Source organism: Antennarius striatus, chromosome 9 (assembly GCF_040054535.1).
Source record: "Antennarius striatus isolate MH-2024 chromosome 9, ASM4005453v1, whole genome shotgun sequence".
Lineage (NCBI taxonomy): Eukaryota > Metazoa > Chordata > Actinopteri > Lophiiformes > Antennariidae > Antennarius > Antennarius striatus.
The window spans coordinates 17,410,762-17,432,981 of record NC_090784.1 but is presented as its reverse complement, the minus strand read 5'-3'; the positions used below and the strand labels follow the sequence as shown (position 1 = coordinate 17,432,981).

General features: G+C 41.4%; 2 protein-coding genes across 2 annotated transcripts; one reads left to right on the top strand and one right to left on the bottom strand.

Annotated features, from left to right (window-relative positions):
• The first annotated feature begins 727 nt into the window (after window positions 1-727).
• On the top strand, window positions 728-4,946 carry pianp (PILR alpha associated neural protein). Its single transcript, XM_068323678.1, has 4 exons — window positions 728-738; window positions 927-1,345; window positions 1,750-1,828; window positions 4,796-4,946. The coding sequence occupies exons 1-4, from the start codon at window positions 728-730 to the stop codon at window positions 4,944-4,946; spliced, it is 660 nt and encodes a 219-aa protein (XP_068179779.1).
• A 2,278-nt stretch (window positions 4,947-7,224) lies between these two features.
• cops7a (COP9 constitutive photomorphogenic homolog subunit 7A) lies at window positions 7,225-21,023 on the bottom strand. Its single transcript, XM_068323506.1, has 8 exons — window positions 20,935-21,023; window positions 15,838-15,960; window positions 13,780-13,855; window positions 12,964-13,052; window positions 11,337-11,539; window positions 11,133-11,238; window positions 10,406-10,575; window positions 7,225-9,147 (listed from the first exon to the last, which is right to left on the bottom strand). Exons 2-8 carry the CDS (start codon window positions 15,958-15,960, stop codon window positions 9,108-9,110), a joined length of 807 nt encoding a protein of 268 aa, XP_068179607.1. The 5' UTR covers window positions 20,935-21,023; the 3' UTR covers window positions 7,225-9,107.
• Window positions 21,024-22,220: the final 1,197 nt, after the last annotated feature.

The window sequence follows — 22,220 nt, the reverse complement described above, 5'->3', positions numbered from 1 at the left end:
ATTAGCATTTAAATCTCTTCCTACACTCTTGTGCCCCCCCCCACACCACCACCACCACCACCACCACCACCGTTTTCTCTCTCCCCTCTCCTACTCTAGCAAACCCAGTCGCTACGGCAACGGATGCCTTTTTTTTCCTGACTTGCTCTCTGTATCTACCCCTTTCTCTCTGTCTCCCTCTCTCATTCCCTCTCTCCAGTGCCAGAGGTAGGTATGATAACTGATATGTGTCGGAGTGTGTGCGCGTTTGTGTCCGTTCTGTGGCATTTAGGGCAGAAGCGTTTGATGGGAAGTTACCACTGTCTGTGCGAAGTGGACTCTAGTGTTGGCTCCATGCACAATACCTCTAATGATGATGAATGTGTTGTTCTCAGGTGTGCTGTACACTAAATGTGTGTGTGAGAGAGATGGGCAATCAGTGTGTTGACGCTGTTTTTAGGAGCAGATGTGGAGTCTGTGGGCATGTGGCTTTAATTTTCTGCTAAATTTAAAAGTCCAGAGACTTTTTTTTTTTTTTTTACAAAAAAAAGTGACAGTTTTCTCTACAAGAACTCATGCTCATATCTGTGTTTGCATGTTTTTAAAAAAAAAAATCTCATTTATTTGTCGATAGATGAAAGCTGGACCCTATCCCCTTTCGTACCTTCTCCATCTCTCTCTTGCCCCTCTGTCTTGTCTTAGAGCAAGATGATCGAAGTAGCGGAGTCTCAGTGAACAGACCGAAGCGATGGAGAGATGGTAAGATGGATTGTATCTGGGGTGAAGGAGGGATGCAGCGGGTGCAGATGTATAAAACGTCATTGTGAGTGATGGCTGGTGTGGGAATCAATGTTGAGCAATAAGATGCCTGCAGACAATACATTCTCTCAGATAACTTCTCTGTCACTCCGCCACCTCTCATTCTTTCTCCTCCGTTTCTCCCCCAGCTCCATCTCTCCTGTCGCACGACTGACCACCCCTTGCTGCCTCATTTCTCTCCTCCTGATTTCTTTGGTGACACAGCCCTCCTCCTGCAACCGTGACAGCAGTGAGAGTGAGGGGCAGGCAGACACCCTGCCAGTCCAGCTGTCTGTCACAGCCCAGGTCACACCCACCCCACTGTGGGCCGTGGACTGGGGTCCCACTCAGACTCTGGAGGATGAGACTTACCACCTCCTCCCCAGCCAGGACACAGACCCCTTGCACCAGCATGGGAGCCAGCAGGAGGCCAGCACCCTCACCTCAGAGGACTGGTCTTATTCTGACACGAGTTCACAGCCCAGAGAGGAGGTGCTGCTGGAGTCAAGAGACCAGGAGGGAGTGGAAGATGGAGGGACAGAGGCAGAGGAGAAGGAGCCTGAGGAAGGTGGGCATCAGACGATGCACATGAAGGATTTCTAAAATAAAGGTGGCCCTGAGACACAGTTTTTAAGAACACACGCACATGCCACTAGTCCTCCAGGGAATTGGCTGTCAGCAGGGTGAAGGCTGTCACTGCTGTGTGCAGCCGGCTGTGTCTGCGGCGGGTAATGTCTAATAAAGTCCTCATCACTCACAGGCAGGAATTGGCCCCTGTCAAATTGCGAGATTTCATTGGATTGTAACAGTTTGTGGGGGTATCCTGTGCAACTGACTTCATTTTTCAGCTTTGTCAATATGCTCTTTATCTGTGATATTATAGTCTTGGTTGTGTGTGTGTGTGTGTGTGTGTGTGTGTGTGTGTGTGTGTGTGTGTGTGTGTGTGTGTGTGTGTGTGTTTGTGTGTTACAGTGGACCCTCAGTTCTACGTCACCGTGACCATTTCCTCGCTGCTCATCTTGACGGCAGTGGTTATTACAGCCAAACTCTGGTAGGAACCTGAAGTCTGTCCTCATAAATTTCTGTTTTGTGTGTGTGTGTGTGTGTGTGTGTGTGTGTGTGTGTGTGTGTGTGTGTGTGTCAGCCGTCACATATAAACTGTGACTGATCAGTGAATCACGTTTGAGCTAAACACCCATCCAGCAGACGGGTGCTGCCGCTTCTCCTGATTTACAAACCAAGGAGAAGTGTTTTCACAGTCGAATATGTTGATTAGTTATTAGGCCGTCGTGAGATCAATACAAGATGCTTCACTCGATGAGACGTCATCTTGGATTTCTAAACTGAACACTGAGGCTGAATGAGGTGTTTTATCAGTTATCATGTAGATTTCTAGATATAAAAAAATAAACATACAAATCTGTACGTCAGTGACATTGAGACGTGTTTAGGTCATTTGTAAATGTGATTAGAACAACACAGCTCCTGTCCTGGGGGATCTTCATTTCCATAAACACCCACATGACAGATTTGAGGATTATCTTTATATCCTGCTTACTACTAGAAAATTGGACTTCTTTAATATTAAATGGAACTAATCCACTTGTCTTTACATCATAAATATCAGCAGAGCTGTCCAATCACATCTCAGTTTTCGGTAGTAAAATGTTGGATTTTGTTAGTTGGTGCTGTTGTCATATGTGAACAGATTTTTTACGACATCCTGGCATTTAGAAAATGACACCGAAAGCGTGTTTTGCCCTTTACACGAGGGAATAAAAACGAGTCTAGATTTTGGAGATTAATGACGAGATCAGATGTGTTTGTTTTAGTGAGGAAGACACGTTGATAGTTGAAGACATATGCATGATGTCATGGTGTCTGCCTGCCCCGTCTTCCATTATTACACAACTCATCTACGTATTCGAGCGTAATGTGAGAGCTAATTACTCACTAAAGACTATTAACAACACTTGTGTTCCTGGAAATCACAGGTGGTACAGATGCACCTTTTACTGCCACTAACATCCAACATTTCTCATAACCATCAGGATGGTAAAGCAAAGACGGATCCGTTGCCTGCCGGGTTTAAGCAATAATGTGACTTCAGTGGTGTTAAGCTGCTTTAACAGCCCACAGGACATTAAACATCTCAGAGCATGTGAGCACAAAGTGGGGGCTCGGTGCTGTGTATGTTTCTGCTTTCAGGCCTCGTAGGAAGTGCTCGCTGCACGCGTGGCCATTAGCTGGAGATGGGGAGTCATCTGTGTGATGTAGTGGAGCACTAGTACGCGATGCTGATCAAACCAGTAACACCCAGTTTATCTGACCACTGGGAACATCTCTCCCTTCTCCTGCTGCATGCCACAATCTGCTTTTTCCTCTTCTTTTTTTTTTTTTTTTTGTCAATCTCCCTTTCCTCCCCCATAATTTGTACTTGAACTGTAATTCTCTTATCGACTCATCTTTCCCACATTTCTGTTATATCATAATTTTGTCATTCCATCGTCCAAATCGGTATAATTCCTTCTCCTTCACATCCCTTTTTCATAACCTCTCTTTTAATCTCAGTTTTGCTCCCACACTCCCACATCATCTCTCTCCCTCTCTCTCTCTTCCCTTCCCTCCCTTCTTGCACCTCCTTCCCCCTTTTTCTTTCTCTGATTATTTGCGCTTCAGCCTTTTTTCTTCCAGATTCTTTCACTTATTTCCAGTTGCTTTAACGCTGCCTGTCTGTGTTTTTTCGTACACCCCTTATCTCTCTCACCAGTCTCCTATCTCTCCCAGCACCCCTAGTCTGGCTGCAGATCCACAGATAATCCTCCTGCTTGCTGTGAGCTGATACATGATAAACCTCATTTCTCTCTGTTCCTGAGACTGGCCTTCACTGTTGTTTGGATAACTTACTCCACTCGCTCCTGCCAGGGAGGAAAACCTTGCTGCTGGATCCAAAGTGGCTATATAAAAGTGATCTTTGCAGGATTCATTCTGGAGACATGGCAGCAGCCCCTCTCTATAGACTGGCTTGCGTATCAGTGTCATAAATGTGTAAATAACACCATGTGTTATATGGAGAAAGAACGGGAGGCTGCTACAGATGGACTGAAATGATAGCCCTATAGTGGAAATTGGCCAGAGCCCAGTTCATTATGATTATAGAAGAACAGCATATGTGCTCAGTGATTTTCCGAGCCCTGAAATCGTCAGTGTGACTAATGTTGTCAAGTGTGACGATGTTTGTGTGAAACTGTGTGTGGAGATAGCAGTTCGCCAGAAGAAGAAGAAGTAGAAGACAGGATTTAATGAGGGACGTTGAGGGTGCAGGATGGTTTTTACAGCTGAGAGGAGAGCTTTGTCGGACTCTCAAGAGCCGGGACCTGTGACTCCTGGCCGTGTCTTCACCTTAATTCACTACTTTTACTGAAATAATAGCGTCACCCCTCTGTCCATTTCTGTTCCTCGTTTGTCTTCCCGTCTCATTCCCTTCAGACTCTCCCTCGTCATCCCACAATGTCTGTCTCCTTCCCCAGGTCTCGCTCTGCTTCCCTCTCCTCTCTGACAGTGTTTTAATGAGTCAGATCAGTGCACTAATTCTCTCTCACAGTGGCAGCGTAATGTGTTCGTTGATGCTAAATATCTCCACTATTTGTGATTTTGTTTCCTGAAATCCTCCTCCTCTTAATTCAACTCTTTCTCCATATCTGTCTCTCTGTCTATCTCCCTTCATTTCATCCTCTCCTTCTCTCTCTCCTCCCCAACTCCCTTCACCTACTTTTCCTCCAACTTTCTTTGTCCTTTATCTATTTCTATTCTCATCTCTCTTCCTTGTGTTTCCCTTCATCCCCACCCCGCTCCTTTCTCCTGCATCTGTTTTCGTTTCTTCTCTTCCTTTCCAATGACCTCCTTTCACCCCTCATCCATTCCTTTCTTTCTTCTTCTCTTCTTACCTCCCTCCATGCCTTATCCTCCTCGCCTTCCCCTCTCTCCATCTATCTCTGCTACTACCCTCCTCCTCCAGTTACGATCGCAGCTGTTCCCAGCATCCGCCCCCGCTTTCCCGTGGCGTGGCTCCCCCACTCTCCCTCGCCCTCCCTCGCTCCCTTGCTTCGGAGGACAGCCGGCAGACGTTGCACAGCACCTCCTCCTCATTCACCGACAGGGAGAGGTAATGAGTCGCCTCGCCAGCCCCGCACATTCTGAGTGTGTGTGTGTGTGTGTGTGTGTGTGTGCATAAGTCCATGAGTCTGATCTGTGTGTGTGTGTGTGTGTATGTGTGTGTGTGCACCTCTGGATTCCAGCTTGCTTCTTTATGTGTGTGTGTGTGTTTGTGTGTGTGTGTGTACGGTTCGAGCGTGTCAAGCAGCCACATTTACCTGTGTTGTGTGTATTGTGAGGACGCACAGAGTATAATTGGACTGTGGTGCTATCCTCTGGGGGGGGTGGGGGTACTCAGCGCTGGAGTGTTGGTGCTGCTGTGAGATGTTTCAGTGTTTTAAACTCCCTCTCTGGATGAGTCATCATGGGTCTGTAAAAAAGGCGTTCAGCCGCCTTTCATGAAATCATGCTTTTATTTGAGGGTGTTTAAAGTTAATCTCAATCAGGATAATTATAGTGCTGTACTCCAGTGCTCCCTCTCACTTCCTGCCCCCCCCCCTCTCCTCCCCACCCCTTCAGCTTTTCTTCCACCTTCCTCTTCTTCCTCCTCCTCTTCCATCTCTTTCCCCGGTCGCCCCTTTCGCTCCCCTGTGATGCAGCTTACCATTTGCATGTACTTCTCCAGCTTCAGGCATCTCTGCTCCACTTCTCTTTTTCCTGCCTTTCCTCCCGTCATCAGGACTCCCAAGCTTCCCACACCCCCTCCTCATTTATTCTGTCTTACTCTTCTCTGTGTCTCTTGCTGTGTCAGGATCCCAGTTGTGAACCTCTGAGGTGACTGTTTTTCCATATGCTAAACATTTCTTCGGGGCCCGAGGAGGAACATCAACATGACCAGAGGGTGTGCCCGCAGCGCCGTTTTATTTTCTCTGAAACTGTGAAATAAATTCAGGGATCCCAGGTATCCAGCCATCACAAAAACTCCTCGGCTCCTCTGAGGTCTGAAACACCCAATCTCATCTCCCCGCTGCTCTCTCCATCCTTCTGTTTTCCTGTGTGTTCGGTGTAAATTTCTTTTATGTGTCTCTGCTTCCCTGTAACCTGCTCCCTGTTTGCCATTCCCTGTATGGCCCCGAGCTCTGCCGAGCTACCCAGTCAGTCTGCGCTTCGACCTGCCATGACTAATTCTAAAACAAGCAGTTTAACAGCCGTGCAACATCCCATTACCTCTGAAATGCCCTACCTGTGCTTCCGTGGCTGTTTCCAAGAGAATCAGCTGCACACGTTTGGCTCTTCAGTGTTAATTCTAATCAAGCAGACTGTTTACTTTCCTGAAATCACGCTTGATTTCCATTCAGTTCAGCAGACTATCTGGTTTGTAAATGGTTAAAGAAAAAAAAAGAAGTCTTTTCTCCTCGGTTCTCCAACACCAAACGGGATATTCAAAGCTGTTTGGCACGGCTGGATCCAACAGGCAATGTGTTTAACATGTCACGCTCCAAAAACTGCTGTTTATTCCCCGCTTTGGGCACCTGAAATGCAAATAGCGTGGCTTTTTTTTCTCTCTCTCCCTCTGCTGTGTGTGGAGGACTGGTTGTTGTTCCCCATGATTTGTTCTCTTAATTATCTGGCATGGATTCACCTCTTTGTCAATCCATGGTGAGCCCTTTCTTCCTGTCAGACTGTGTAGAGGTGTGTTAAGATTAGAGCGCTTTATCACAGTGGAGATATAATATGTAGAAAGGGGGATGAGGAGAGTAGACAAGTCCTGTTGAAAATCAATGATTCCCAAAGGTTTTGGACGATGTGCACCAAGAGACAGATTTATGTTGTCATGTAAATGAGCATCTGTGGACTGTAAGCCTGATCAAAGGACTTGTGTTATCACTACCAGGAATTCTTCTCCACCTGACAGCCAAACATCTCAATCTGGACAACAAAACCATTGTCATTTCCCCTCAAGTCACTGTATATCAGCTGTCTGGGGTGCACACCAAAGGAAAGTAGTACATCAATAAGCATCATTCCTGTCTCCAATGAGTCTGCATGTGTACAGTGACAAAACCTGTGAGAGTTGCTTCAAATCTTTTATTTATAAATGTCTATTTTATCTATCAGTGAGTGATATCTTACAGAACCTTTTAAAGCCAAATGTCAGTTTGTGTTTGGCAACTTTTCTAAGTATGTTTGAAGACATGAACCCTCTACTTGCACACATTTCCACTTCAGACATCGTGCTGGTGGCATGCGTGACTTATGGAATTCTCCAGATACCCAGTCTTGTGAGATTTAGTAGCATTCCTGTAGAATCTGGTCTTTCTGTACCATGGAAGTTAAATAAAGACTCAACACTGGCAGCTCTATGTCTGTTTATTTCTGTGCATGTTTGGATGAATTCTCCCGGGAGCTGTGCGATCTGCAATGCTTTATGGGAATGACAAAGCTTATACCGTGCATTTTAATAGCTACCCTTGTATCCTAATCTTCCTCTCCCTGAAGTGAACGTTTAGTCCACCGCCTTGCATTGATTTTGAACCACGGGCTTGGCATTAAAATGTTCAGCATGTGCCAATCATGTTTTTACCAGTGAGGAACAGCTGAAAAGGAAGAATAAGCCGACCGCCTGTGTGTGAAGCTTTTCCTTATCTCCTCACCTCATATGGATTCCTCTCCCTTCAGAAAGATTAACAGGATGTTAAGCAACAATTTCCTCTGTGTGCAGTTTTTCAAACAAATGTCAATAAAAATCAAGACGGGCACAAGTGGAGAAATGCCACCCAAGTGTGTTGATATTCTCCACCAATCGCTGCACAGCCAGTTCCTCTGGGCAAGTTACTGATCAGAATAATTGATTGGCTTTGTTCCACTTGGAAGTTTTAATGACCATCTAGTTATGACGCACATATTAGCAGATGCTGCAGCAATCTGTAACAACGGTGGACAACTGACAAACAGTAAGGCAGAAGTTAGCTTTGTACTCAGAAGTCAACACATGCTCACACCTATAATAAACACACCAGACAACTGTCATATTCATACGCCAGCTACCCCCCCCCCCCATTTTTCACGAGCAAACACACTGAGAGGTGTACAGCTGTTAGAATTCACAGCTCCAGTCTGGTAAAAACTTAACCAATCAGGCCCAATCACACTGACTGAAATTAACACCACTATTTATAGAGGTGGGAGGCATGTTGGAGGGAGGGAAGGGGGAGAAAAAGATGCATGGATTAAAGACACACAACCAACATTTTTCTCCCGCTCACTGTTGCTGCTAGTCAGCTAATTTCCACCAGCAGTGTCGAAATGAAATGTGGAAAACGCAGAAAACAAGGTGGGAAGAGAGAGACTCGGACGAGGCCAGCATGGCAAGGGCAATTTCCACTGAAAGACATGAGGTATAAGACAGAGCGGCGGGCAATTTTAACAGGAAATTTTGACATTGAAATACAAGCTGTGGGCAAAACATGAAATATGAATGCAGTTGGTTTGTGTGTAACCATGCTGGCTGCACACAGGGGAAACCTCAGCTCTATAATACATTAGTCTCTTTGGGGACATGCCCTAATTAAAGGCTTGACCTCCTAATGGTAGCCCCCTTCTGCGAGTTAACATTTAGCTATGCGCCCTCCAGAGATGCACTTTGAAGTGCATTTAATAAAGAAGTGACAGTGACATTAATGAGACGGTCAGAATAAGTACAGGGGCTTTGCTTTATTTCCCAACAATTTATATTCAGATTTTATACTCAGCAGAGAAAAAATACAAAGCAACATAGAATTAATCTAAAAACCAAAAAAACAAAAGCATAAACATTTCATACCAAGAGAGATACACACACACGCATACGCATCAAATACACTGATCCTGTTTCTGGTCAAAGGCAACTGACTTCTACTGCAGATTGTTCTGACTTAGATGTGGTGTGTCAGTGTGTGTTTCCTGACAGGTGGGTACTAACAGACCACTTGTCAGGTCATTAAGAACTGCACGTGAGGATGTCGCACCTGTCATTCCCATCAACCAAAGTGAGTTTCTGAATCAGTCATGTAGGAGGGATTTGATGAAAAGTTCCCTTAAAGCCTCTTGATTTCATTGTGGCGAGTGTACGTGACAAGGGTGTCCCTGGAACATTGGTCACATCGTATCCGTTTGTCCATCAACATGTCCGTATAATAGTTAATCAGTGAGAGTGTCTATCAGTGCTCTTGTCTCCACATCTCAGTCTCTTGTCTTCAGTTGGACTTGGACCAGATCTTTCCACTGCCACGCAACCTGAGTGGGGAACAAGAAATAATACTGCATTGGTACATTGTTTTGAATTTGTTCGGATAATCTTATTAAGTTCATGTTGACTTTCCACTTGCATTGTTAAACCAGCATATTTAATGAAACAATCTTGTTGCAAAAGTCTTGGGTTGGTGAACATCACTATTCAGGCATAGAATCTAATCTCACTGAATTTTACATTTCTGCAAATTAAAAGAAAAGAAACTACAAAGAACTTATTTCTAATAATAGCCGCAGCACAATCAGTCACAATCAGTCTTTTCTCCACTGAAATGGTGTCAAAATTCCTTTCAGTTTGAGATAGAAGGGTACAATATCATTCATTTGAATTTCAAAACATTAATTGGATCTTCATTTGAGTGAAGGGTAATACTGTTGATGAAAATTACAGGGCTCCATGCTTTGGCAAAATGTGACAGGCAACCAGAAAATAATCACCGCTTTCTGTTAGGCAGTGACAACAAACAGCAGACGAGCTAAGCATCTCTTAAGATCACTGGAGGGATAAACAGCTTTTTCAAAAGGGGAGCACATGGGGCATTTGTATATCCAGTGACATTTTACAATCCAGGACAGATGCGGAATTGTCCATTGGAAATTGGGCCGAATGGAAGCAGAAGAGAAAGAATCACTGATAACAAGGTTAGAGAGCCACCGCAGAACACAGATGTGCATCCGATAATAAAGCTGCTTTATGCGGACGTGCTTGCACACAAACACCACTCTGTCTAGCAGCTGGTTTTTTATTGAGAAAAGGGAAACATAGCAGGTTCTGTGCTGAATTAACTTTGCACTCCACGAGAACATTGGACTAATGGCTTTAATTTAGTGCTCTGGTTATCACTCTGTAAATTCTAATTTATGAAGCACCTTTCAAAACCCACAAATGTGCATGAAGTGCTTCGCAGAACAAAAGCAGGAGCAAAAATGAAAGTTACTTGCTGGAAATGGGTGGGGGGGGAGCATGTCTTGTTACAAAAAAAAATGACAAAGTTGATTAAAAACTGCATCAGGAATTTGGAATAAAACCTCATTTCGGTAAATTATTCTACATGGCTAAATATCCTTTAGATGCTGAATTTCTGAAATGTTAAGCCATGTTTCAGAAAAACAAATGTAATTTCTTTGTTTGCCTGAGAGAACTCCAACCATCTGAAAAATATTTGACTGCCTCCTTCTCTGCATGTTCTCAAAGACGTCTGGATCATTACAGTGATTACAAAAGGTGACGAGCAATACTCACCCTTTAACCTTTGAGCTTTTTTTGCCCGGTTGTCGGGGTTCCTGAGAGGATGCGGGATCACGTGGTTCTGCCGGCTGGTCTGCGTCCTGATTGGTGGCAGCTCCAGCAGGGGCGGGGCCTGATGATGGCGAGGCGGCGCTGGCCTTTAGTGTTTTCTGTAGGTTTGAGACCTGAGGGAAAAGTGAAGAAGTAACTGGTGAAGCTAAGAGACATTTTAAAAGAAGGATTTATAACAAAAAGTGAGATAAGGGAATGGCTTTTCAAATCTGCGATAAAATATTTGAAGGTTCTCCATGTGAACACCTCAGGGGTTTTTGTTTTGATTTAATTTGTGATAACAGTCGGTTATAAGATCCTTTGGTGATGGGAGACATAACCCACTGTTTTGAAAAGTTTATATAAAGCTAAAATGAGACCTATTAGTCTTATTAGTCTTCAAAGTCAAAAATAAAATGGAGCCTTTACAAAGGTTACGGTCCATTTAGTCACATTGGATGCCATTTTCTAGAAAACAAGGGATGTGAATTTTGTTCCATTCTTACATCTAGACCAGGTACACAGAAGAAGGGGATTCTTTAAGTGAGTATGAAGAGAAGGAATGGACTCATCAGGCACAAAAAGAAAATAAGCAGTCAGAGAAAAACAAAAATCAAAAACAGAAGAAAAAGTCACATTTACTGGACTGGAAGGGAAAGAGAACTGCAGATAGAGGGGATGAAGGACTGACCTCTGTTTCCACTTGGACTTTGACCTTTAACTGGCTCTCTCTGTATTGGTTTGCCCTTGAAACCTGTTCCTCAATACCACACAGCACTGCCTCACACCCCGTGCACCTGAATGAGAAAGGACGACGAAGGGCAGTAGGTCGGAGAGTCAAGATTTAGCAAAAACAGACATAAATCTGAAGGGTTTGCACAGATGAGGAACTGACCACTCCTGCAGCGTGTTGATTATGTTTGGGAGCTCGTTGGGGCCCAAGTCGCGACCCATGCTGCAGTCCACCTCCACCTGCTGGTTCCTCTGGTCCAGTTTACCCTGAATGATGTCACAGTAGACGGCTTCAATCAGCAGGTCCTCCAGCTCCCGCACATTCTTCAGCTCAAGCTGCTGCAAGAGGAGCGAGTACGGCAGGCACTGAGGGGGGGAAGACACAGAATTGTTTCTTTCTATTCTCTTCTATTTTTAATCAATATACACAGGCAGACAATCTGATTTCACTTTGATGGTTTGATGGAAAAATGACAAAACAAATGTTCAGCGAAAATTCCCATTTGTTTAAATGTCACTGCCAGAGAAAGATGAAAGGACAGTTTGGACATTTTAACAATTCTGCTCAGGGCAATTTGAGTTCAAGCCTAAATATAGGAAAAGTAGTGACATATTAAAGGGAATAAATTTGACTAAGTCCCTCCTGAAAATGTGACCCTATGTCTACAGATTACCTGCCTCAATAAAGGTTAAATTTAAGTCTCCTCTAGCAAAATCCTCATTTGAATTGGATTAACATGATATTTTTATTGTAACAAATTTAGTGATTTGCTTTTATTGGATTAAAGCCACCACTGAAAAATAGGGTTGTGAATAATCTGTACATTTACACGTGTATTCAAGCCACACATAGCAGCAGCAAACCACCTCCGGTGATTTGTTCCTGACAATTAATTGTATAAAGCAACATTCACAGGCTCCAAACAGGCGTTAAGAGGCAGGTGTTACTGAGTTAGTAAGCAGATACAAGGCCTATCGTTTGTTTTTTTTCATGCAGTAAGAATCGACATCACCTGTGAGGAACTCTACTCTGATCACTAACTGTGGTCTCAACCTGAGAAGGGGAGACAAGCAGCTGACACAAATGACTTTTTATTATTATTATTTTTTTATATAAATGTAATTTTGGATTATTAGAATGCTCCCAGCCGAACCTGTTCATAATGCAGGTGCTGCGCCCAAAGGGCACAACATGTGAGAGCAATTCGTTTTTGAACGCAGTGGAGATCTTGCTTTTGAAAGGCTAAACGACAATTTATTTCTTTTTATTGAACCAGATTGTTTCAGCAGATCTGCGGAAAAAATAACATGTACCTAATAAATTTTCAACTATTGAACTTTACAAAGCTCTGGGGATAGTGCGAATGCTTGGCTCACGCAAGTTAGGAAAAAAAAAAATTGAAACCAAAAATTTAATTCTCCAAGCTGCATAATGTTAGTAATCTTATTCTTGCATAATCAGTATCTGCAAATGTGCAGATACACCAGGTTCAAACGTGCAAAAGCAAAACGGAAACATTCAAATGCTGATAGAATTTGAATACCCAAGTTATTAACAAAGCCTTAACAAAATAAAATAAATTAAGCAAAAGCCAGTCTCACATGAAGCTCAACAAAATAGCAAAGCCATATGCAAATTGTTAATAAATTATTAACATCTTGCTTTATGAAGCCTACAGCGAAATGATGACACAAATTAAATGTCTTTTCTATTTCGGAGACAAACACATCACTGCAGATCATCTGCTCTTTTCTGTGAGCACATCAAAGATAAAAGTCTGAACCAGAACCTTGAGATTGGATGCCAGACTGATGATGGACAGATGGCGGAGTTTGTTTCTCTGCGCGGGGGTCAACTCTGGAAGAGAGGCGGCTCTCTCTAGAGCCGCAGAAAAGAACATCAAATTAGAAACAAAAATATGACACCAGAAGCAGAGTGTAAATGTCACCTTGCTACGGGTCAAACAGGGACACATAATCACTACTTATCACTTAGAAGTGTAATATTACAGTGATGGGGAGTACTGTTTAAGAAGTCAGACAACACAGTCGGCTTGAAGCCGCTCTCTAGTGACTGTCTGCTTCCATGTTCCCCTGGTGACGGGACACACATGCTCAGAAACAGCAGCACTGACAGCTTCTCTTAGTGCTCCATTACACCCCTCTATGAACATAAATCTGCTCCCTGTCAATGTGACTCGAAAGGCAAGGGAACAGTAAAGTAGGCTACATTCTTTTTCCAGGCTATTGGTTGATATTCAGTATAAATTTAGACATAATTAACATTGCACTTCTTGTTGAAGCTTCCCAGTGCCTTACAAAGACAGCAAATTAACTTGGAAAAAGATTAGTTTGTGGTACACTTGCTCAAGTGCTGCTGTGAGACAATCATCAGCCTGTAAGAGTCCTTGAAAAAAGGCTGCACAAATAGATTCATGCAGTCCAGTATCTCTGCTTGCGAATAACCCCATTGTAGTGTTTCAGGTAAGGGAGTTTAAGCTGTTGTGTCAAGGTGTCTGCCTTGCAGCAAAGAAACACAGCTCATAATGAAAAGGGTTGCAGGGCTGCCCTATTATTTATTTATACAGAGCTGCCACTGAAAATACCTTTGTAGTCGCAGTAGGTTCCATAGGCAAAGAGGTTGAGGAGCTGGTACACAGGTGCATGAGGGCCATTCTCCAGCTGTGGTTTAGAGGGAACACGAGGGGAAAGGGAGAAAAATGTGACAGAAAACCAGAAGTAATGAGACTCGACATATAAAATGAGCAAATGCAGTCTGTCTTTATACAACAAACGACAGAGGAGAGCAGTGACGAGTGACAGTCAGAGAGGGAACACACAGACTGGATTATCATATTCAAACTGGAGTAATCAGGCCAGGGAGGCATTCATCAACAAATGTCTCCACTCATTCTTTCTGATCAGCCTTTAGCTTCATTTTCAATATGTAAAAAAGTGAATCACCTCCTTTGTTTCCACATGGGTCAATCAAAAGCTATTGAAACTGTCTTTTGCAAGAAATGTAATGTAATGGACTAGTCACTGTAAACAGCCAGGAGATACCAACTACATCTAACAAAAGTGACAACAGGTCGAGGATTCCGTATTTTCTACATAGATGTAAATGACCTCAACCTCAAATCATCTAATTTCTATAAAAGCCGATGAGGTCTGCGCATCTGAAAAGAAGCGAAGAGCAAAAGAAAATGTTCTCTGCTGTTAAGCCAGTAATGTTGTTTGGAAAGAGGCTTGGAAATGCGAGTGTTTTTTCATCCTCTAAGTGAAAGCCTGTATGAAGAAATAATAGCTGCATATTTTTTGGTGAGATTGGAAGTCCTCTGACTATATTATCAATTTATACATATTAAAAAAGAAACAAAAACAACCCTTCTTATCAAAAATTACTGTCTGTTTCATTAATATCCTGCTGGACTGGATCTGCCATAAAGAGTCAGGAAAAACACAAAGTGAAGCACACAATCTCTCGGCAAAGCTGATGTTAACTTGTGTCAACTAGCAAGTTGTATTGATTTTCTTTTGTTTCTGGGAACTTTTTAATGCATCTTTTTATAAGTGCATACATCACTGAAGTATTTTCATTATTTGAATCAATTTTTTCTCACTGTTTCTCTCCCCGTCTCTCCTACTCTGTGTTTCTCCACGGCTAATCTTTTTTACCTCGCTCTATGTGTTTTTCCAATAAAACAGGGCGGTAGACTTTAAGCATTTCTTATACATTAGATTTCTGGCTCAATATCCTCTGTCTGAATCAGCACAAAACCACAATGTGTTTCTTTTTTTTAATATGTGCATAAGAATGCAATTATTCGCTGAATAAAAATAGACACAAATTATAAACCCCCCTGGTAGCAGTGGTATGAAAACTTTCCTAAAATGTGCCGCACTGTCGTACTCTATCCAAGTGCTTACTGCATTTTATTTAAAAGGTTTCATAAACGTAACAAACATAATATCCAATTTCGTTTTGAAAATCGATATTAACATCACAGCCAGGAATTCTATTCAACAGAGGAGTTGATTGGTGTATCGTTAATGAACGAATGAATTCCACTTGGTGAGACGTTGTGAGGATACAGCATCTCTGGAAGTGGTTTGGTTTACCAGATTCACCATTTATTTGTAATAGATTATATTAGAAACATTTAGCAAGCGTTTTGCTACGATGCAAAAGTTGAAATACATTGAAAATAATAGAGTCTAAAGCACATGTGTCAAAATCAAGGACCGGGGGCAAAATGTGGCCTGCTACATCATTTTATGTGGCCTGCGAGAGCATAAAAGGTCAGAGGGTTTAATAACCTGACAAATTACAAAGATTTATGTTATAACAGAGCAACAAGCAAACATATTTTTTTCTGTGCAACTGTAATGTTTGTAACTTCAATCAGTAATAAATTTTGAGTTATTTAACATTAAGGAGTAGTTATATTTATATTACATTACATTTAGTTACATTTATAAGTTACAACAGGCCCTTTGAGGGCAGCCGTTATGCTGATGTGGCCCTCGGTGAAAATGAGTTTGACACCCCTGTTCTAAAGTGTGGTGGTGTCTCTGGAGAATTGCGTTTGAAAGACAGTCTTGTTGTTGTGATTAAGGTGGATTTTCTTGAACAAGAAAGAAATAAGAGAGTCAGTGCTTACCTCTCTGACATTAGGCAGCTCCAGGATGTCAGAGAAGACGTAGAGGCCTGGGGTCTCCAGCAGAGCGCTAACAGCCTGGGCCAGTGCTGAGCCTGACAGAGACAGGAGCTGCTCCACCTCCATCTAACGCCGGAGGAAACAGGTGACAGAGACCCACTTTTAACAGAACGAACAAACGTATGATAGCATAGCAGTTATACAGAAAAGAATTTGGAAATAACATCTATGGTAAAGTGACTCTGTCACTTTATATTCTGGCAGCTGTATTAATGAACACCACATGTGGGTATGCTTGTCAGGCCCCTATATCATAGTCCAGACACTTCTGGCCAATTGAAAAGATACAGAATTTAGGAAAAGAGTCCCTTTTCATTTGACATGGAAAACAGAAAAGCGCTCTTGATCTCAGGACTTAACCCTCAAATTACCCAAAGAGCCTCTCAGATAGTGTGAGTAGCGGCTCCAGGAAGTACAATACAGACAAGAAGTGCAATGAATGCCAAGCAGGGAATTTATATTCAACAAAACCCTTTCTCTGCATAAAGATGATGCGATGTCTGAAGGCAACGGCAGAATAATTACCAAAGAAGAGAAAGGAATCTACCTGTACCTCCAGCAGATACTCAAAATGCATAAAATTGATGATAAAAATAACAGAAACAAGATACATTCCCTGACGCATTCCCTCACGTTACCGCAATCTAATTTGATGATAAAAACAAAGCAGGTCTAATTCTAATCATGCATTCAAATTAAAATGTTTTACAAACAATTATCCCATTGTAAGCCCATTGGCTTCTAGGAACTTCATCTCAAATGATGTATCTTGAGACACAAGGAAAAGGTTCCAGCTACACACAGACATTGCAGTCGAAAAGGACTGGTCTCATGATCTGGGGACGTTTAACTAAAATAAATTCAACAGGGTCACGATACACACTGATGTGCAAAGACTTTTCTGATTGGTTCAGTCATCTGAATGAATGCTTATAGAGCCGATGCATCATCCTTAATCTGACTGAGATACATCCATGCACATCTCACATCTGTTACCCCAGTGGACTACTACCAAGGAGGTCGTCAGAGCATGTTCTCTGGAAAACTGAACAAATGAGTACACAGGTCAAACAGATTAACCTACGCCATTTAAGAGCAGGAATGGGCAATGATTTTCAAATAGTTTAATTGTCACTAAATTACAGACAAACAGGGCAGTTACTCACAATGGTGAGTTAACAACAATATCTGTGAAGTTAGCATTAAACCATTTCAAAATAATTAATGGCTAAACTATAATCAATAAACTTGATGAAGTGTGCTGCTAAAAGACTGTCATGTTAAACTTTATCACAAGTCAAAGGAAAGCATGAATGGGAAAAAGACCAACCATAGTTCAAGAGTCAATGGCTAGCTTCATTAGCAGATGAAGTTCATTTTGATGTTCGGTGTGCTGAACAACATCTTTGATTTTACTGCAAGACTGAAGAAACCACATGATGATAATATAGTTTCATTAATAGCAGATTAGTGTAGAGCAATTATTGATTGTTATTTTTGCTTAAAATGCCCATTCCTATTCAAGAGATGTCGTCTCTTCATTTCAAGGACTCTGAAGAAGTTATATAAAGCACTGAGTGTGTGAAATGTGAGGATCATATCCATCTGTCAATCTCCATTGAACTTAAGAGGAAAAAAGACCTGGTGGCATTTCAGTGAGAGCTGGCTAGAGGAATATGTTGAGTGAACCTGCTCAATATTCAACAGGCAGCTGTTAAAATACGGAGCTCTTAGGTAACCATAATATTAAACACATATAAATATTACTTATTTTACAAGCAATAATTATTTTACAATTATTGCCTGAACTCAGCTACAATGGGATGAACATTTACTTGTAATGATTTATTATATAATAATGGCCTTATTATATGATAATGACATATAATAGGAGTGTGGGGTAACATTCTTGTTGGACTGGAATCACAAGTCATTTTGACTTTTCACACCAGGAAGATGCCATTAATATCCACCAGTCATTAATATCCAGTTAGATTTCTGCTGTGACATGCCAAGATATATTTTTTGCAATCAGTCAATTCCTTAAAAATGTTAATTATTGATTGCTCCAAAACCTTCTTATATATTTTTGTGGTACAAAATGGATCACAAGACCCATTTAAGGCATTTCAAATGTGTTTTACTGGTTTTGTGGCTTTATTGTTCTGATACCATTCTGTAAGTATCCTTCTCTGACTCTGACTGACATTTGATTGAGAGCTCTGTGTACCTATGCATATTTCATTAATGATAATAACAAGGTACAAGTTGAATTAAAGAAAAAACAGTTAATAAAATGAGTAAATCAATGTAAGCTCCACTGCTGTTTCTCCTCCAAAACTCACTTAAGAAGCATTTAATCAGAAGACTCATCATTCCATTTAACAATCTACATTCCTCAGTGATTCATTTGTTAATTTATTCATCTTCTTGAACACGAGAACATCAGCAAGAATCTCGTCTTCAGCTGCTTATTTGAATCCAGGTTCAGATCAAGGCTTTACACTGGAACCAATCCCAACTGACATGGGGGGTAGGATATACTTAGGACAAGTTACCAGTTAGTCGCAGAGTGACACATTCAATCTCACAGTTATACCTATGGACAGTTTAGAGCATCTAATTCACCTAAGTTGCATGCTTTTGGAGGTGATTGGAAGCTGGAGAACCTAGAAGGAACCCACAGAAACATCTACCCACTGCGTCACTATGCTGCCTTGCACTGAATCCACGTTGCAAGCTACACTTGCAAAAGTTTCAGAACACCCCAATTTTCCAGTTTTGTATTGCAACTCATGCATTTCAAGTCCACTGAACAGCTTGAAATGGTACAAAGGTAAGTGGTGAACTGCTAGCAATAAAAAAAAAGAAAAGAAAAAAAGTAATGTTAAAAAAAAAGAAAGTAATGTTTATTTCAGGTTTGTAGAAAAAGGCAAACAGGAACTGGATTAAAAACTTAAAGCAGTTCTGCAATGGAGGTTGATCAAGCCTCGAAAGTTGGTGCAACCAATTCCTACAAGAGTCTCAACGTTTAACTACTTCCAACCCCCTCTGTCTGCTTTAAACTAGTGTTGGAACACGCTTGGCATGATACTGTTGTGACCATTCTTTTAACAGTGTTGTACTGCAGAAAGTAGTGTGTTACTATAAAAATGCCGAGGCAAAGGCAATTAACGATAGGAGAGAGACAGACCATAATGACACTTAAAAATGTAGGTCTCTCCTACAAAGAAATTGCCAAGTCAGTCAAGGTGTCAGTAAGCATAGTGTACCAGTACTTCACCATCAAAAGGCACTCAGAAACTGGGAGAAATGCTGACAGGACAAGGTCTGGCAGACCCAAAGCCACGAGAGAGTGTGAGTCAACAGCTTGTGTGATAAGCGAATGACAAGACAACAGCTTCAAGCACAGCTCAGTAGTGGTCGTAGTAAGCAAGTCTCAATTTCAACTGTCAAGAGAAGACATCGAGTTGCAGGTTTGATGGGTTGAACTGCAGCAAGAAATCCACTGCTGAGATTTCAGGATAAGAAAAGGAGGCTTGCCTGGGCCATGAAACACTGCCAGTGGACTGCTGAAAACTCGAAGGTGTTACAGACTAATGAATCAAAATTTGACATCTTCAGTTAGTTCCGCAAGACTTATGTACACCATTGAGTGGGAGAAAGGATGGTTCCTCTGTGTGTGACATCAACTGTCTAACATGGGGGAGGAATCATGATGCGCCTAGTTTGTCAGGGGTCCATCCTACACCAAAACAATGATCCAAAACATAAATCAAGCAACCTGAAGAAACTACTGGTTTCTAAATTGATTCCATGATTTCTTTATAATCTAAAATTGTTTATTTGTTCTATGCTTTAAGTTCAGAGACTGAGACATTGAACTGGATCATTTTCAATGAAATTCTGGAAAAAATGGGGTGTTCTAAAACTTTTGACCGGTAGTGTATACATCCAGTGGATGGAATGATATAAACATACAAATATGAGCTCTTGAGTTTATCTCAAAAACAGTTCACACATTGTAGACATAAAAAAATAAACAAATTACATTGATGATTTAAAAGAAAATTATATGAAGATGACATAGGATATAAAGCATCAAATTGCCAATCTGTCTCAGAAAAGACATAAATTAAAGTTACAAAGGAAAACATAATAGCAATACTTTTATTATGTAAGATATTATGTATTATGCAAATATATGTAGCCAGTATAGTAAGTTTATTTCAATGCTTACTTTTAAGATATCATGTTAAAAACTTGTGTTAGTTAATAATTAAACTACCTTCTAGCTAGCTACTTAACCTACCAAGCTACATAAAGTGTAGTCCCATCTTGACCAACTTTAAACTCTCTGGAGTCGCCAGACTTTTATTGCTCTCAATAGAAAGTAATGGACAGAATAAGGCCAGACTAAATACTGCTAATGGCAAACTTATACCAAACTTGTAAAACTTCCTCGAAGTAAAACATCCAACCATACAAATTCCACTGATATAGTCATGGGTATTGGTGTATAGTCCACTCTTGAAGTGATATATAGACTCAAAGATCATCGATAAGATCGACGCTTTGGTTAGTGAAATTAACGTTACATTCTACTATCACGATCACCCTTACCTAAACATAAACCTGAACTGCTGGTTCCAATACTTTCCAGGACAGTAACTGTAAGTCAGTCAAGAAAGCTAAGTGTCAAGCTAGCTAGGTAGTTGCATTCAGGTTTTGCTCAGCCGAACTCGATGTATTTACGACCTCTACGACCTCAGCTAGATCACGAACTAACGGAAACAAATGCACATAGATAGCTTCCAGATAAACAGCTCGTCAAACCAGTGTGTCATGCTAGCTCGCTTGCTAACAGCAAAACCAACCGCAAGGCTTCAATTGAGCGTCGTTATTAGGCCTCGGTTTAATTTTCGCCCTTCTCGAGAGTTAAATCATACCATTGTAATGCACAAATAACCGGAAAGCATGATAAGCGCGTTGATATGTACGAAAGTGAATTAAAATTCGACTGTGCTCTCTTTAATTTACCGTGTTGTGTTGGTTTCTAGCCTAGCGGGCGGCCTCCCGTTCGTTCAGTTCCGCTCTCAGCACACGTACGACAACAAAGCAACGTAATCGTTGATTGGACAATAAAATGGAGTGGGCGGGATATGTCTGACCGTCGATCATCATTTGTGAACGGGACAGGGAATAACAGCGCCACCTGGTGGTAATTTACCCAGTCGACGTGATTTAGCAGCCACAATGAACCGGGCTTCGGCGTCACAAAACGAGCAACAAAGGGCCAAGTTTTGTCTTCTATCCTGTCGTGAATTTGTTTTTCTCCTGTTGAAACGCTGTTCAATCCTACAGATTAAGCAGTCCTAGAGTGTGAAATCAATACATGTGATCGTCTTTACTTACGATCATATAAAATTTACAATATGTATTTTGAGATTTGCATCTCAGTTTGAAGTTGTGATAATACCATAATTATTCCTAAACTTTGAGGACACGGTGATAACATTAATAGACCTGGATGGATTTCAAAATAAAAAATATTATAGATAAATATTAAAAATGACAAGGGTTAGGGTCAATAGGTGACAGCAAAGCAAATCTCAGAATTCAAAGCACTAGTTTAATGACATAACTGGTGAGAACACACCGAACATCTACAGAACATTGGTTACAGATTAGACTTTCTGATTGTTTTCTAACTATGTTCTCTTTTAATGTTGGTATTTGAATACTGTATGCCATTCACAAGGGCAGTATTTCAATAAAGTTTGATATTTTGACATTTCAAAGTAGTTATTGTTGCTTGATCCCATTTTGTGCATGAATAACAATGTCATTGAAAATTGTTAATATGTATATCTGTATGTATTCATGTATGTATGTCTGTATGTTTGACTGAGGTATAAATGTTTGAACCCCCTCTTCTCTGCTGCCGCAACCGTGCAAATCTCCCTACTGTGGGACAAACAAAGGTTTATCTTATCCAATGCTATTGTGAATGCTGTTATAGTCTCTCAATTTACTGGGGCACCAACAGATCTCTTAATTAATAGATTAACTTGTTCCACAGCGGTAATTTGAAATTCCTGCTCAGAAATAAAGTTATCGTGGCCTAGAATCTAATCTTAACAGCATATCTCGGAGAAGTGAAGCCTGTATTCAGCAAACGGACCTCGCAAAGATGCCTTGCCATTTTCACACACACACACACACACACACACACACACACACACACACACACACACACACACACACACACACACACACACACACACACACACACACACACACACACACCTGTCTTAAGTTGTCTT